The sequence below is a fragment of the Sceloporus undulatus genome, chromosome 1 (genome assembly GCF_019175285.1).
Source record: "Sceloporus undulatus isolate JIND9_A2432 ecotype Alabama chromosome 1, SceUnd_v1.1, whole genome shotgun sequence".
In the NCBI taxonomy this organism is placed as follows: Eukaryota; Metazoa; Chordata; class Lepidosauria; order Squamata; family Phrynosomatidae; genus Sceloporus; species Sceloporus undulatus.
In genome coordinates this window covers 323,744,211-323,762,672 of record NC_056522.1, presented here as the reverse complement: position 1 = coordinate 323,762,672, position 18,462 = coordinate 323,744,211, and the positions used below count along the sequence as shown (strand labels likewise).

Sequence of the window (18,462 nt, the reverse complement as noted above, 5' to 3'; positions counted from 1 at the left end):
ACCGGAACAAAGTGCTGGCCTGTGGACGGAGTTAGGACGCAGCATCCACACGCTGAGTGCCCTAACCCCGATCCCAAGGTACCATTTTGGCATGCCAGTCTCCACATGATGCAGCACCAAAGGGCTGTTATAAAGTTGCGCCGCTGCACCTATGACTCCCCTTTGTAGGTGAAAAAGGGAGCCACTTTTTGTAGCTCCTTTTCACACTCTCTGGAGGCTAGATCAGGGCTGCAGCATGAGGTTGCTGCAGCTCCAACCCGCGAGTAATGGGGTGGCTGAAAACCACCCCTTTGGGGTGGTCTGTTTAGCCCCTTAGTTAGTTAAAATAGAACATTTCCCCCTCTTCCTGAAATGCTATTTGATCTGGCACCTTTGAGAGCAAGACAGTGATTCTTTGCAAGCTTATCAAGGTCTATATCACATTCAGCTCAGTGTATAAAAAACCAACGTGGCATATTGGTTTGAGCTTTGGACTACTACTCAAGACCATGGTTCACTTCTCCACTTGTCATCCTCTCAGCCTCAGGGGAAAGCAATGGCAAACCTCCTCTGAACAAATCTTGCCAAGAAAACCTCATGATGGGTCACCGTAAATTGCAAATGACTTGAAGGCACACAACAACAACAAACATATCTAAAGTTGTACAAAATGTATGTCCATTCTGGCATGAAGTTTTGTAAGGATCACAAGTATGTGTGGAGTTGAAACTGTCTTTAGAACTGATTCACACAATGGAAGGGGGTGTTGTCAGTTGGGTGATTTACCTCCCCAGTCATATGTCAAAAATATCCACAGAAAAAAGTATTTAATTACAAATCCACCTACTAAATCAGTATAACATCCACATGTTAATCAGTCTTTGGGCCAATGTTGTGGTGACCAGAAGATCTACCCTACTTACCACTTCAGTCAAAGCAGAATGAATTATAGCAAGGGTTGGCAAAGTGCAGCCTGTGGGCCACATGACCCAAGCGGTCAAAAAAACTAAGTGGTTGTTTTTTGTTTGTTTTTTGCAGAATAAAAAAAATTGCTCCGAAATACTTCCTGCCGCTTAGGAAAGGCATTGCTTGCCACCATGTTTGGAGGCACCCTGGACCCCCAGAGGTCAAAGACAATTTCTGTAAATTTTTTTCCAACAATCTAGGGGAGTATTTCCACCACATTTTGCATGCGCATACATGAGCCAATTTAGGCCCAGTAGAGGAGTGTGGGATATGACAGCAACAGTGTTTCTGAACACAGGTGGTAGTTAACTATCTCATCTAAGTTCTGCATGTACTACATCATGGACATTCACTCACCTGCTATGCATTTACTCATACCCCACCATAGGATGGCAGCAACTCCAGGCACTACCACCATTGTAGATACCAAACTAGCAAGGAAAAATGGAGTCCACAAGTACTTTGGTGTCTGAAGGCTCACAAAATCTTGGAATCAGGTCTTGCAGAAAATGCAAATATCTGAGTTTCAGAGCAAAGGGATGGAGAGTCACTTTGTCCATAGTTGGGGGCTCTGTGTACAGTACTGTATATTGTGGCTTCTGTTTGGTACTCAAAGGGATCAAGACTGAAGGATCATTGTTCTTATTGTTAGTCTGTTTCACTATCACATTTTTCATTCATTATTTGCCCTTCCATCTCTTGTTCATCAGGCATAATTTTTAAAGTAGAATGAGTGTAGTATTTTCTTTTGCTCCCAATAGGAAGTTCCTGTGACACGCTGAAAGCACAGTTAAGATGAACCAGAAAATGTTGCCAAGGATCATTTCACATATGACTTTAAAAAAAAGTCCTCTGAGCCTTTTTTGTGGTATTTGTTCCATGTATAACATCTGCTTCAGAAGTGGGGAAGGGGAGAAAAAGTCATTTAAAAACCGAGTATGTATTTTGACCTGTGCAGAGTTAAGCAGGCTTTAAAAACCAATTTAACCAAAAACCTATTTAATTTTTCATCTGAAAGTTTCCTAAAAAATTTAAAGTTTTCTCTGGGATCATATAACAATAGGGTACACACAGTTTGCATGTAAAAGGTTTCTACCTATTCTGCCTTACACAAGCATACTGCCTTACACAAGCATACCCCATAGTTCAGGGGATATTTCCCTTTCCCCTCTGTAACCCCTTTTGCATTAGGCAACAACTTAGTGCATTCCATATTGTTGGCACAACAATTGACTCTACTAACAAGTAGCCTGCGCAAATGAGCACAGAGCACTAATCCTCAATACAAACAATACAAATCCAGACTATATGTAATTTTCACTGAGAAGTTCATGTGAATCATGCTGTAGAATATAAAGGTTTCTGTGATATTTAACAAGCGCATCTTTCTTGTACACCCAACAAACTTAATAGCAGATAATGCAAAATTCATCCTCATGTAACTGGATTATTTGGCGTTGAAGATGGAGGATAGGTAAAAATCTCAATAGGAAAAAAAATGCCCAGGTCAATCTTCTAGCCCATTGCTACTCAGACTGAGGGTCTCTGGACTAGTGTTGCTCCCAGACCCATTGGCTACTAGTCCTAGGAGAGCTTCCAGGAAAGAAAGAAACAATTCTACCCAATGGATCAAAATTTAGTGCACGTCCCTGACATACTGGAAAAATATTTGCTGGTCCCCCACATCACATAGCTTGAAATGCAGTGTTCCAGGCCATTACTCTGCTTTCCAGTTGAGGGTGCATTTTCTCTCAGGTTTTTTTCATTGTGATAAATGGCATGTGTGGACCTTCCATCTGTAGGTGTAGACAGCTACACATGTCAACACTGTTTAAAACAGGGGTGTACAACCTGTGCCCCTTCTCTTCTGCTTTTAGGACCACTGTTACCACGTTCCCCCACAACCCGGTTGATCAACTGAGCTGCAGGGGAAAGACCACCATTATTAGTAGTGCTGGGACCCTGGCTCAAAGTAGGTACTTGGGGTGGGATAGACCTTCATGGTCTTGGTAATCAGTAAAACCCCAAATCGCTGCTTATCATTTATCAGAGATAAGGTTTTAAAGGCTAAGTTCTAATTCCCTCTCTAAATAAATGTAAAAACATTTGAAATATTGTGCTGGAGAAGACTGCTGAGGATTCTGTAGACAGCCAAAATGACAGACAAATATGTCTTTCAACAGATCAAGCCTGAAATATCCCTAGAAGCCAAGATGATCAAACTGAGGCTGTCATACTCTGACCACATCATGAGAAGGTACAATACATTACGAAAGACAATAATGCTAGAAAAGTAGAGGATAGGAGAAAGAGAGGAAGATACCATGCTAGATGGCTAGAATCAGTTGGGGAGGTCATGGGAATGAATTGCAAAACCTAAGCAGAGCAGTGGAAGACAGTGCCCTTGGAGGTGTCTCAACCACAAGGTCACCATGAATGGAGATCAACGTGAGGGCAATTAATAACAAAAACAAGAAAAGCGTTTAAGGAACACTTGAATTTAAAATTTGAACTGTTTGTGCAAGAAGAGTGGGTGGAAACCAGAGGGTTATTTTTTAAGGGTCCAGACACAGAAAGCTTTTCTCTGGTGTTCTGAAATTGTAGACATACAAGTACAACAAAAAATCCTTCTGTTTACAGCAGGCATGGGCAACTGTGGAGTGGGCAGGAGCTATCCTCCCCATTATATAGGCTGCACTGATGCATTTTGGCAAACGGGAAGAGATACAACATCCCTTCCAGCTGCCACATGGGCTGATTTGCGATGATTTTTTTTTCCAGGATTTTTGGAGGGTTTGTGGGCTCTGGGGGTGGGGCATCTGTGGATGGTTTCAGGGGCCTTTGGCTAAATTTTGGATAAAATATCTCCCAAAATTGGCTCAACCTTTAAAAAAAATTGGGGTGTCTGGAGGATTTGTAGGGCTTCTGAAGGTTTCATGGGCTGGACATATAGGGGTTGAAGGGCCACATGCAGACTGTGGGCTTCACTTTGCCCAGCCTTGGCCTACAGCATTGGCAAAAGTAGGCTCCAAAACTTGAACTTCAGTATATGTGCTTTTGCAGTTCCAAAACAATGTGAGGTCAGAAAAGAATAGATTATCTTCTGCTGTATTCTGGCATATGAGAAAGAGCCAAGCAATGAATTCCAGTTGCTATGGGCAGGAGATGAAGAAAAGCAGAACAGTAGTCTAGATTTCATTCACTCTGTGTGTATGTGTGTGAAAGAGAAAGAGAAAGAAAGCTATTTTAAACATTTATTCCTAAAGGGATTGAGAGTAGACTTAAAAGGAGTATATTACTATTACTGAACATTTACTCCACTATTCCCTTTATTGAGACACAAACTTTAGTCTTCCACGACATCTTAAAGGCTATTCCATGCTTCCGGTTTTCTTTGCAGTATTACATCACTTAGTTGTTTCCATGTTTCTTCCCATTTCTATTTCCTCATAAAGGTATAACTTACTTAATGAAGTAGATGTGTTCCTGGACATGGCCTTTGTAACAGAAAATTTAGTACCAGAAGCAGAAATAATATGGAAGGAATAGGGATAGCTTCTTACACAACCACCAAAACAAAAACAAGTTCAACACCTTTCAGTAAATTTTTTATTCAAAAGTAACTACAGTAGCCCCTCTGTTTTCGCGGGTGATCTGTTCCAGACCTCCCCCCCATGTGAAAATGGAAAGTCACCCATTTTCAAGCAGTGGTACTCGCACTTGTAATCTCTCGTTTAGATTTCTGTAATGCGTTCTACCTTTGTACCAAGTTGGGAAGCTTAAATTGGTTCAAAATACTGCAGCCAGATTGGTCACCTGAACATCTAGGTTTGACCACATAACATCAATATTAAAATCTCTTCACTGGCTGCCGATCAGCTTCCGGGCCCAATACAAAGTGTTGGTTATTACCTTTAAAGCCCTATATGGCTTGGGCCCAAGTTACTTGAGGGAATGCCTCTCCCTACACAATCCACCCTGCACTCTCAGGACATCTGAGAGTGCAAAAACTAGGTTAACAACAACTTCCCACAGAGCATTTTCTGCCATAACCCCCAAGTTATGGAACGACTTGCCGGAATAGATTACCACCTTAGATGCCTTCAAGAAGACACTCAAGACGGATCTCTTCCGGCGAGCCTATCCACCAAATTTGCTGTAAAATATCCCACCTCCATTAGTACTGTATGTTTTATGAAAGTTAATTGTATAATAAATTAAAAAAGGCACGACAAAAATATTTTGAAGGTGAGAATAAAACAGGTCAGTGGTTAGCCTATAAATTAAGAAGGGAAGAGGAAAAGAAGATGATAAATAAAATTTAAAAGGTGAAAAATTATTACCAGTACAGAAAGGAATTCTGAAAGCATTCAAGATATTTTAAGGAACTGTTAAAGAAAATTTAGAGGAGGAGGATAGTAAGTAAGATAACAAGAACCGTGGAAAAAGAAAATAGTGCACTGTCATGAACAGATAGAAAATTAGAGAAGCCTATACAAAATGAGGAGATTATACAGGCAATAAGATCTCTGAAGGAGGGTAAGGCACCTGGACCGACGTTTCACATCCTATTTATCAAACCTTTGAGGGGGAAATTGTCAGTATATTAAATGTAATGTTAACAAGATAGTGGAAGAGGGTATACCCAAAACATGGCAAACGTAAATGTTTCTCTTATACCTAAAGAGGGTAAGGACAGTATGTTTGTGTCAATTATAGACCAATACTCTAATGAACATAATTATAAATATTTTCAGGAATATAGCAAACAGACTAAAAAAGATTCGATTATATCATAATAATGATCAAAATGGATTTTTGCCGGCTAGGCAAGAAGACATATATATGGACGAATTAAATGTAATAGAATATTATTCTAATTGAAAGAAAAAGAAATGGCATTAGTATTTGTCGATGCCGAAAAGGCATTCGACAGTATGAGATGGGGATTATGTTTGACAGTATAAAATTAATGGGTTTGGAACATCGGTTTGAGGAATTTAAGTCAGTTATATACAGAACAAAAAGTGCAATTGTGGTAACACGGCAAAAAACAGAACAAATATCAGTAGAAAAAGGACAAAACAGGGGTGCCCGCTATCTCCATTACTTTTATAATCGTACTTGAGGTTCTATGCAATGCAATCAGAAATAATGAAAAAATAAGGGGTGTTAGAGTAAAAGGGTGTGAGTATAAACCCCGCGCGTATGCGGAGTATGGTCTTGATCTTGGATGACCCCAAAAGAGTATAGAGGATACCGTAATTGAATGAAGGGAATTTGGAAAAGGTCTGGTATTAAAGTAAATAAAGAAAAAAAACATTATGATACGAAAAATATGAAAAAAGAAAGAGAAATAGAATTAACATTGAAAGGCAGGAATTAGAGAGAGAGAAAAGTGAATATTTGGGGTTTGGTTAACAAATAAAAATATTGAACTGTTGAAAACAACTACAAAAGATCATGGACCCAATTAAAAAAGATTACAGACATGGAATAACAGGAAATTTCTTTATTGGGACGGGTTGCAATTTTAAAATGAATATACTCCCAAGAAAATTTTCTTATATCAAAATCTGCCAATAATTATGAAAGAAAAAGTCTTTATAGAAGGTAGCGAAATAAACAAAACTTCCTGTGGAAAGGAAAAAAAAGCAAGGATTAAGTTTCAAATATTAAAAAAAGGTAATGACAAAGGTGGTGGGCTTTACCAGACTGAAAATGTATTTTGGGCCTGTGGGCTTTTGTGGATTCAGGACTGGATAAATAGACAATCATAAAATGTTGATATACCTTGTTGATGATATGGAATACAATAAAAAAAGATATGTATAGAAAATCCCATTATGGGTATCCACTCAAGAGGCCTTTTTTGGCAGGTGGGAGAAAACAGAGAATGGTTAAAATATAACGACTTATAAAGTAAATAAAAAAGGAGACTGGGAAATAAAAACTAAAGAAGAGTTATAATAAATAATAAATAAAACTTTTATTATATCACCGCCCTTCCTGAGATCAGGGCGGTACAACATAACACAAGCAAATAACAATTAAAAACAGTAACCTCTTCACAATCAATATACAACAAGACACAACAGCCCCCGTTGCCCAATCCTCTTGCAGAGCCAGGAGTGCAAGAGGCCTGCTAGGACGGTGATTGGGGGAAGCGATCTTAACAGAAAGGTTTAACATCCTTTCTGAATTGGGCCAGGAGGTGTGCCGAGCGGAGCTCTGAGGGCAGCGTGTTCCAAGGGCCGGGGCAGCGATAGAGAAAGACTTCCTCGTGGTAGAGGTAAGCCTGGCCCCTGGCACCCTAAGGAGTTGCTGCCCAGATGTTCTGAGGGTGCGGGACGGAATGTACGGGGAGAGGCGGGTCCTCAGGTATCCTGGGCCCAAGCCATTTAGGGCTTTATAGGTCATCAACAAGAGATCTGTGTAATAACTGAGACTATTTCTACACAAATATATATATCAAGTACATAATTACAAGAGACATCAATGAGAGCCAATATATATCTGAAGAGTGGAGTGGTAACAGTCCATATGAACAATGTTGCTGATTTAGCAGTGAAAGTGGTTCTACTGCGGCAACATAATATTAAAGTCCAAAATCTAAAAAGCAATAATAAGGATGATGCTTGGAGCAAATGAACTTGAAGTGGGGAACTGATATATTGGCTGGTAGCAGGGTCCTTATAGGTTGAATTCAGATGGGACGGCTACCTCCGGAGTCCTGTGTGGCCGTTTCGACTCACCAAGGGTCTTCATCAGCATATTAATTTCATAACCGGATAATAGTACATTGTGTGTTCCATACTTCTAAATGCACAAGGTTGACAATCAAAGTACATAATTACCATCAGTAACATAATACACATAAAAATAATATAATTGACAAACAAATGAATCATTATTCTTACCCACACCATTAACAGCTTGGCTTGACGATAAGACAGAATGCTGGTACAAGTTCACAGGAATAGTAAGTCATAAAACTCTACCTCAGCAATAGGCTGCAGGTGATAGAATGATGCATTGAATTTTCTTAAAGATATATCCTCTATAATGTATCTTTGATTGTCACCTGTGCATTTAGAAGTATGGAACACACAATGTACTATATTAATCCGGTTATGAATTAATATGCTGAGAAGACCTTGGTGAGTCGAAACGGCCAACAGGACTCCAGAGGTAGCCGTCCCATCTGAATTCAACCTATAAGGACCCTGCTACCAGCCCAATATTATCAGTTCCAACTTCAAGTTCATTTGCTCCAACATCACCATTATTATTGCTTTTAGATTTGGACTTTAATATTATGTTGCAGCAGTAGAACCACTTTCACTGCTAAAATCAGCAACATTGTTCATATGGACTGTTACCACTCCACTCTTCAGATATATATTGGCTATCATTGATGTTCTCTTGTAATTATGTACCACGCGAGAGGAGAGACGCCATCCTCGGCCACTGCATCAGTCAGAGACATAGAGAAAATGCTTTGGGTGTCATCAGCGTCTGATAACCCCGCGCCCCATGCCTCCGGATGATCTCTCCCAGCGGTTTCATGTAAATGTTAAATAGCATGGGAGACAGAATGGCTCCTTGAGGGACCCCAGTTTTAAGGGCCCGCTCGTTGGAGCACACGTCTCCCAGCTGCACCATCTGGGACCTCCCAGAGAGGTAGGACCGGAACCACTGGAGCGCAGTGCCCCCGATTCCCACCTCTGCCAGGCCGCCCAGAAGGATACATGGTCTATGGTATCGAAAGCCGCTGAGATGTCCAAGAAGCACCAACAGGGACACGCTTCCCTGTCAATGCCCAGACGGAGATCATCGACAAGGCGACCATGGCCGTCTCAACCCCGTAACCAGCCCGGAAGCCAGTTTGAAATGGGTCCAGATATTCCTTTCATCCAAGACCGCCTGAAGCTGGATCGCAAACCGCCCTCTCAATCACCTTCCCCAAAAATGGCAGCACGAGACTGGCCGATAATTGTTGTGTACCAGGGGGTCGAGGGAAGGCTTTTTTTAATATAGGTTTTACAATGGCCAATTTAATTCTGATGGAAATTGCCTTCCCATCAAGATGTATTAATGATCCGGCGTAACAATAAAGTTACGCCGGTCCCCCCTGGCCACTAGCCATGAGGGACAGGGATCGAGAGAGCAGGTCGTCTTCCGAACACTTCCAAGGATCTTGTCCACATCATCGGTACCGACCAACTCAAACTGATCCAGTTTAATGGAGTCCACGGAGGCTCTGGATACCTCTACTCTAGGTTCTGCCTGAATGTCAGCGTCAAGACCTTCGCTTATCCGAGAGGTTTTATCCGCGAAGAAGTCATTAAATTGGTCACAGCAGGCCTTAGAAGGTTCAAGGATCTGGTGCAGGGCAGGAGGGAGCTGAATTAGCTCCCTAACCACCCTGAACAGCTCTGCTGGATGTGACTCCGCGGACGCGACACGAGCAGCATAGAACGAGTTCTTACGAGTTGGAGGCGGAAGGAAAAGAAATACAGTGGTTTGGGTACTTGCAAGTAAATGGAAAATTTAAACAAGATTTTAAGACAGAGGGTTTTGATAAAAAGGAGAACGAGATAGATAAAATAATTTGGAGTGAGGATAAAGGAAAAATTGCTAAATTTTATAAAGTGTTAATGAAATATGAGTTAGAAAATGAGAATGTAACTGAAAATATGATTAAGTGGGCACAGGAATTGGGACGTACAATATCATTGAATAATTGGGAAAACTCATGGGAAAAGACTGCTAAATTTACTGTGGCACAAGATTTAAAAGAAAACTATTCAAAGGTATATAACAGGTGGTATTTTACCCCTGTCAGAATTGCAAAAATATATAAAGTAAGCCATAACCAATGTTGGAAGTGCCAGAATGAAACAGGCACATATTATCACATGTGGTGGGGATGCCCAAAAATAAAAAGTTTTTGGGAAAAAATTCATGAGAGCATACAAAGAATATTCAAAATAAAATATCCGATGATTCCTGAAGTGTACCTCTTAAATATGACTTCCTTTATGGGTCATGAGAACGAGAAAAAATATTGGAGAATAGCTTTTAATTTAATAACTGCTGCTAGAATTTTACTGGCAAAAAATTGGAAAAATAAAAGGATATCAGACATGGAAGAGTGGATACAAAAAGTGTTGGACTTAAAGGAAATGGACAGATTAACTATGATAATTAAAAATAAAGAAAAAGAATACAAAGAGTGGGAAACTGTGGACAATTTCCTGAAATTAAATTGGATTACATAGAAATAGAATAGAGATAAATCATTCATGGTCATAATAAGTATGTAAAAGTATGAAGAATAAGATCATAAGAAGAAAAAGAAGAAATGTTTATTAATGAATGGAAATGTGATTTAAGCAGGAAAGCAAGGATGTATTGCATAAGTGTTATAAAACACTGTAGTTACATTGAACAACAAATATTAAGATGTATATAGAATATATTGTAGATATTGCAGAAATGTAAATATGTGTGTACATTAGTGTTCGTCGTAGTATGTTATTGTATGTCCTATATGTTATATGTTACTGTTATTGTTAGATAATAAAAATATTAATAAAAAAGTTAATTGTATTTTATTAACCTTATTGTATTGATGATATGCTATTGTTTTTATTGAATGTATTTGATATGTTTTCATTGCTGGAATAATTTGTTTGTTGTAATCCTGCCTCGATGCACAGGGAGAGGTGGGAAATAGAAATAAATTTTATTATTATTATTATTATTATTATTATTATTATTATTATTATTATTATATCTATGTACCTCACAACAAATTAATGCATTTTCTTACATATTCCTCAAATTTTTATTCACTTTAATATATATTCATAGCTACATGTTATTAGTACTAATAAATTCAGTATCAAGTTACTTTTTGGACCAAAACTCCTCAGCATACACACTTGACAGCACAAACACTGATTGCCTATTAATTTCTGGGCACAATACTGTACAAGGTGCTGGTTATAACCTTTAAAGCACTTTATGGCTTAGATCCAGCCTCCCTACGGGATCGCCTTCTCTCATATAATCCACCCCACACACTGAAGTCCTCAACTAAAAACTTACTGCAGCCAGCTAAAACTAGTCTGGCTGCAGTTACCCAGAGGACCTTCTCTTCAGCCACTCCGACATTATGGAATAGTCTGCCAGAAGAGATTCAAAGTATTACTAGTCTTTATTGCTTTAAAAAGGCAGTCAAGACATATCTCTTCCAGCAGGCCTTTCCAGATTAAGATCCTTGCATTTATTCATTTGACAATTGCCCTAACTGCCTCTCCCTTGTTTTAATAATTGTTTTAACAATTGTCTAATAATTTAATTGTATTTTATTAAGGATGAGAGGGTTAGGGAGGGTTTGGGATATAATGAAACATGTGGGCCTGATACAGATGGCGTGGAAGCGCCATCCTTGGGTCAAAACTAGGGCTGGGGAGCGTGCAGCAATCACACACTCCCCAGCCCTAGTTTGTATGGACAGTGCGATCTTGGAAGCATAGCGCTCATACAAAGTGTGGGACAATAGCGTCATGCATGCACTGCCTCCACACGGACTGACACATGTGTGATATCACAGCGACGCTGCAGGGTGCTTGGGGAGCTCTTTTTACACGTGCTCATTGCTGGCATGGCTTCTACATGGCCATGGCAGCAATGCAAAGGAGAAAGGGGCCAGGTGGCCCCTTTCTCCTCTTCGCCGCCCCTGTCGGGGTGTCCAGGGGCATGAAGCGCTGGATTGGATAGTCAAAGTAATTGCTCACCTTTAAATCAGAGTTTTGCTTGATGAATAATTCTGTAAAGTCAGAAGCCAACATACTCTTACAGCAACTGAAATCTGTGAAATTAAAGATATCACCAGGCCTATTTATATCTCTAAATGGAATAATTTTAAAATATATTTCAATATCTTTGAAATTCGGTGTGATTAATAATTAAAACCATACAATGGTCTAACTATTTTATATGCTAAATGGATTTGGCAGGATTCCATTATTGTTTCATGAGCTTTCTTCTCTCTTTCTTTGTCATTACAAAGGTGTCTTCAAAGCACAGATGAAGAAGCAAAAGCAACCTAAAAGAGGCTGGTGTTAATCCAAAAAGAAAAAGAATGGAAGAAAAGTTACATAGTAATTCAACCATTGTCAATGGTACAGCTGCTAACCAAAAACCTATAGAAGGCCACAGCCTTTGGGAAGTAATTACAATTGCTACTGTAACAGCCATTTTAAGCTTAATAACCATAGTGGGGAATGTTCTTGTAATGATATCCTTCAAAGTCAACAGCCAACTCAAGACAGTGAACAATTACTATTTGCTCAGTCTTGCTTGTGCAGACCTTATTATTGGAATATTTTCTATGAATCTTTATACATCTTATATATTAATAGGACACTGGTCTCTTGGAAGTCTGGCATGTGACTTGTGGCTAGCCCTAGACTATGTGGCTAGCAATGCCTCAGTAATGAATTTGTTAGTTATCAGCTTTGATCGATATTTTTCAATTACACGGCCATTAACCTACAGGGCTAAACGCACACCCAGAAGGGCTGGTATTATGATTGGCCTAGCCTGGCTCATTTCTTTTATTCTGTGGGCACCAGTAATCTTATGCTGGCAATACTTTGTAGGGGAGCGAACTGTTCCACCTGGAGAATGCCAGATACAATTTTTGTATGAACCCATCATCACCTTTGGGACCGCAATTGCTGCTTTCTATATCCCTGTTTCTGTGATGACTATTTTGTATTGCCGCATTTATAAGGAGACTGAAAAACGCACCAAGGACTTAGCTGAGCTACAAGGCTCAAGTTCTGTGGCAGAATTTGAAATGATAAAACCTCAGAAAACTCTGCTGAAGTCCTGCTTTAGCTGTAAGCAACAAAATTTGGCCAAAAGGGAGAGATGTCAGGCTTCATGGTCATCATCCAGCCGAAGTATTTCTGCAACAGCAAAAGCATCATCTCAGATTCAAAACATGTCTCATGATTGGTCAAAGACAGATCAGCTAACCACCTGCAGTAGCTATGCCTCATCAGAAGAAGAAGAAAAACGTGCCTCTGATCCTGTCTTTCAAGTTGCTTGTAGCACCCCAGAAAAAGAAAATGATGATGAAAACAAAGAAGAGAAAAAAGAAGCCTTTATCAAAGACCATCAAGGGGAAAATGACTATGAGACCCAAAAATACTTTCTTACACCAACCAAAGGCCATGCTCAAAAAAGTAATAAATGTATAGCTTATAAGTTCCGCTTGGTGGTGAAAGCTAGTGGTGCTCCAGAAGCTAACAATGGCTGCCGGAAAGTGAAAATTACTCCTTGTTCTGCCACGTTATCCAAGGACACTTCTGTCAGAAACATGGACCCAAACATAAATAACCAAATGACTAAAAGGAAAAGAATGGTACTCATAAAGGAACGTAAAGCAGCCCAGACTTTAAGTGCCATTCTTTTAGCTTTCATACTCACTTGGACCCCTTACAATATAATGGTTTTAGTCTCCACATTCTGCTCAGATTGTATTCCTCCAACATTGTGGCACCTTGGCTACTGGCTATGCTACGTGAATAGTACTGTCAATCCAATCTGTTATGCTCTCTGTAACAAAACTTTCAGAAAAACCTTTAAGTTGTTGCTCTTCTGTCAATGGAAGAAGAAAAAAATGGAAGAAAAAATATACTGGCAGGGAAATACAAAGCTGCCTTAATTTGAACTAAAGTGTTGAAAAAGAATTGACCTTGGCCAAGCACTGTAAATTAAATTGGCTGCAAGTCTTTATTTATAAAGTTGTTGCTTTATATGTCTGCAGATAAAAGAAGCACAATTTGTGTGATATTAAATATATACATATAGTTATGAAGAAAGCAGATGCAACAATGAACATTTCCATAATTGTGACAGCTCAATAGAGGATTGTTAATGCTGACATCATAGAAATTTCCTTCCACAGTTCTGCCAGACTGAGGACCAAGTCAAAAGACCTTAATGATGGTTAGTAGACTAGACCCTTACATTCATCAAGTTCTCCTTTTCAGAAAGTAACATTATGCCTTCCCATTAGTTTTTCTTTTTCCCTAAGGCTTTGTCCAGTTTAGTTATAGGTTGCAAACAGAACGAGGTGCATACCTATCTCTGCAAAATTGTCTCCTAAATGGATGGAAGTCAAAGGAAGGCAAGTGTCAGTGATCAGGAATAAATGGTTGAGATAATTTCCCAGTGAATAAACTTGGTCATGGAGTTGTCTGTGAGGCTATACACTCATCACAGATTCCCCCCCCCCCCCTCTGTGTGGACAAGAAATGTAGAGGAAAGACTGTATGGTGTCTTTAGTAAATGAGGGAATCAATTATTTTGTCAAAGAAATTCACATCACAAGCAAATAAGGGTAGAAATTAATTTTCTTTCCAATGTTACTTGTTCATATTTAAGTGGTTTTGAAGGAGTTTGAGTTTTAAAACCCAGTGTATTAATCTAAAACATTAATGCAAATCAAATTGATCTTTATTACCTGCTTTTCACCTGCCTACAACCCCATGTAAGGGTTCCAAGGCAAAGGTAAAATAAATTATGAATGTCTTCATTGATATCCCAAAATAACTATGGTAATACCCAGTCTTCAACACATTTTAATAGACCTAAGATCTCATCCACACATGACAATCTACATGTAGCTTTTCTACATTAGCTTGCCTTCTGTGTAGATGTTTTAACAGCATATGAAGAAGTCTATAAAGCCCCATGATTTCCGTGGAGCATAAAAGTTCTTGTGGACTGCATACCGGTACTTTACTAATGAGTTGAAACTTGTTCATGAATAATGTTAATTACAATTGTGTTCATAGCAGTTCACTGCTTTATCAATAAGTACTGTACCTGGTTTTAGATCTGGACTTCACTTTGACCTTCAATAGAAACTATCTTAGAAGTAAATCCTTTTGAAATTAATTAACAAGGCTGCCAATCTATCTAAAAAGATGATATTAAAATATATTAGATATTGAGTGAAGATTGGTTGAAGATGGTTGCACATAACATTGCACACTTCGTAGCCAAAGTTTTACAAACCTGTTCACAAATGTTTTAAGTCAAGTTTCTCTGTGAATCACATAATCTGTATCAGTCAAACAGTACAAAATTTTTAAAAAGAAGGAAAAGGCAGTGAAATCATCTACCTCTCTGCTGTCTGGATTTTTGATGACAATACTTGAACGCCTAAACCCACAGCACAAGTAGGTCAATCCATCAGGCATCCACTGAAAGTTGCAGAGGATGTGTCCCTTCTGATTGGAGTGGAAGTAGCTGAATTTTGTATAATACTGTATCTATTTTAAGCGTATGTGCTTGTGGCACATCACTGTTTTGATGACCCGATCAGAAGAAAGCAATAACAGATACTGAAAAGTCAAAATATACTAGCTGTTATGGCTTGGATCAAAAAGTCACATTTAGATCAGACCCATGAAATCAGTGAAACTTAACATAGCGCTGACAAATTGGTCCCAGTTACTTTAATAGGACATTCTAAGCCCAACCCCATGGAAATAGTTACCAGGGGTTATATCTAGACAAAAACAAAAGCAGGAGATGGGTGGAAGATAACTTTCCAACATGTCTTTTCCCCAGCTGCTCTGTGAGCCTCCCCAAAAGCCACACTCAGGATTAAAGAGCTCTTCCCAATGGAAAGGGATGCAGATGAGGGGTAATGTGGTTGCCAAAAATGAAGCAGAAGCACCTTCCATGAGCAGAGCTCCTGCCCATGTAAGCTACCTGTACCTGGGTTAGGGGAAACATCCACAGCATTATATTCAGCAGGATTTCCAATCCATGAAAGGGCTTTAAAGGAGGGCTGCTCATGGGGGGAAGAAGTAAAAAAGTCAGCTTCTGCACACTTCCTTCTATCAGCATTTGCCTAGATTCTACTCTAAGTGAAGAAAAACTGATAATCATAAAAAAGCATTTGAAGACCAAAAATCTACTCCATTGCCTGATCCCTTAAAAGGGGTGGGAGATCTGATAGACACACTGAGCACCCCACAAGCTATGGCTATTTCAGTGGAATAGTAAGTTCTTTGTATGAAAAGTGATTTCGTCTGAAAATTATGTCTCTGCTGAAGTGAATAGAAAAGGTGATTCATGAAGTGCACATAGGCTCCGGATTGGGAATTGACTAAGACCAGGGCCAGGCCAAAACATTTCTTTGCCTAAGGTGAAGGACAGGACTGTGACCCTTCTCTAGCCAGTATACAAAACCTATCTGGATTGGCAGTTAAATCTTACTTTGACAGGCAAGGGGATAGCATTCTCCAGAACTCTTGTAGGGAGGGCAAGATGGTTTGTGTGGCATGTGCAGCTCTCTAGCAAAAAGCAGAGAGTTCATGAAGAACAGTTTACCACTGTCCCCCAACATCTGTCATCTGAGGCCTGTCACTTCAACCTGCCTGGTGGTACTGCTGACCCTGTTTAATACAAAATCCAGTAAAACTGGAGCGGCAAAATTTGTATTATTAGCTTTAAAATTGTAGAGCTCCAAACTTTCATGGGCACATCGTAGTTCTATAGCTGTCAATGCGAGCTTCAGATATTCATGCTTTCCTGGTCTTCAGTTTAAAAATGGATTCAGTTAACAAACACGCATATTATGATTAAGAATGCAAGAATGTGCAGGTTTGGGTGTAGGGTACATCTTTGTATCACATCATATACATCTATAGCTTAGCATGGTAATTAGTTGTAAAATGTAGTGTTGCACAGTTCAGAGATAGCACAGTGGATTTTATGAGAGTTTTTGTACATTTATCATTGCTTCCAATGAAGTCATAAGTGTTTTCAGTAAGAACTGGTATACGAGAAAGAAAAGATTTCTCCACAGCTATAGAATTTAATAACATCGTAAATAACTTGACGATATGCAAGTTATTTGAAAAGATTCCCCATTTTTTTCCAGAGGGAATAAATCTAATTTAAAGTAGCTGTATAATAATGTGAAATGTGTGTTCTGGTTTCAATATGATTAATTATAAGTATTTTATATTGTGCCAGTTGTTTTTGGTGCTTTTGTGTATAATTGTTAAAGGAAAGTGCGGGTTATTATAGAGACCTCTGAATATTTTTTTCATTCACCACTATCAGAGCATTTTCTGTGTATAGTGTATGTTTTGGGTTATACTGGCTTATTTTTTAATTTGAACAAACATTCATATGTGTATGATATATGTATGTTTGATTCAAATTACATGCACTTTAGTGACACAAGTTATATAATACTGGCGAAATGTATAAGAGTGTAAAAGTTTTCTGCTACCTGCAATGTTACTGCAATGTTTCTGCTAAAGAAAGCTTTGCCTTCTAGTATTGAAGTTCAATGGGAAGTTATTTTTGTCACTAGTTTCTGTTCAACAGGAATGTTTTATAAATATTTATAGTCTATTTGTTGCGTAGATGTGTAAGACTACACAGTGGTGGATGCCAAAGTATCAGTTAAGTGTAACTCTTAAGTATATACTCAATCTATGCTGCTAACAACTGAAACATTACACTGCCAAACTCTGGGATATATTGTAAATATCTGGAACCATATTAAACATTGGAGTGTATTTATCTTTCCCCCCCAATATGTTTGAATAATGAGAAAGGGAAACTGAGAGCTTCCAATAACAATGTAGAAATTCCACCTTTTGTTTTAACGCTTCTGAATATCCATTTTGTATGTCTTGAGAGCAGTATGAGATCTGTGTCATGCTAACTGGATTGCACAGTGCTCCAGCTGTGTTTGTAGAAAAGAACCAAGTGAGATGGCTGAATTATGTAGTTGCAATTCTGTCTATTGCTGAAGCAAAAATTAAAGGCTTCCATTACAGGATGATTCTAAGGTTGATGCTGACTTACAGAAATTTATATGGATTTCATATGAGCAGCAAAAGCAGACAGGTATTCCAAGGAAGCATGGACTGTGTAACACCTTGTGACGAATAAAAATCTCCTAAATAGAGAGAAACCAGCCAAGCACTTGCTGATATGTATTATCATGATGTATCCCATTCTGTCCTTTAAAACAAGTCAGAAGTACTAACCAGCAGTGACAACTGTCAGAGGAACCACCCCCAAATGGCTGCCTTACTTTACAGGCATACTAGTGAGGGTGTAGTCCATTATTCCTCTTCTGAAATAAGACTCAGCATGCCACACACTGCCAAGGAAGCATTCTGCTATTGGGATGAAGACTCAGTTTGTGGTTGTCATTTTTATTCATGAGGATCTTCAGGTAACTGTGCAGAGACTTGTCCAGCCTCACCATTAGAAAGCTATCTGTACTTGAAAGGATGGAGATGGGTTACAAGAATCTTTGGATATGACACACTACATTTCCTGCTGTTCCCCTTATACTTTGTGACTTCTAATCTAGCTCTTCTGGATGTTGCTGTTTTTCTCTCTTCTTAAAAAAATTGTCCTCCATTTGAAAATTTTATCCTGCATTTG

General features: G+C 39.0%; 1 protein-coding gene across 2 annotated transcripts in view; it reads left to right on the top strand.

Moving 5' to 3' along the window:
- The window catches only part of CHRM5 (cholinergic receptor muscarinic 5), a 99,663-nt gene extending 81,201 nt beyond the window's left edge, over positions 1-18,462 (top strand). Inside the window, exons 1-2 of one of the 2 annotated variants that reach the window (XM_042477755.1) lie at positions 3,160-3,202; positions 12,029-18,462. In XM_042477755.1, the coding sequence (XP_042333689.1) occupies positions 12,101-13,693 (1,593 nt within the window). In that variant the 5' untranslated portion in view covers positions 3,160-3,202; positions 12,029-12,100 and the 3' untranslated portion in view covers positions 13,694-18,462. Of the gene's footprint in view, positions 1-3,159; positions 3,203-12,028 lie in introns of those variants that run through there. The other variant, XM_042477746.1, reaches the window with a different exon arrangement.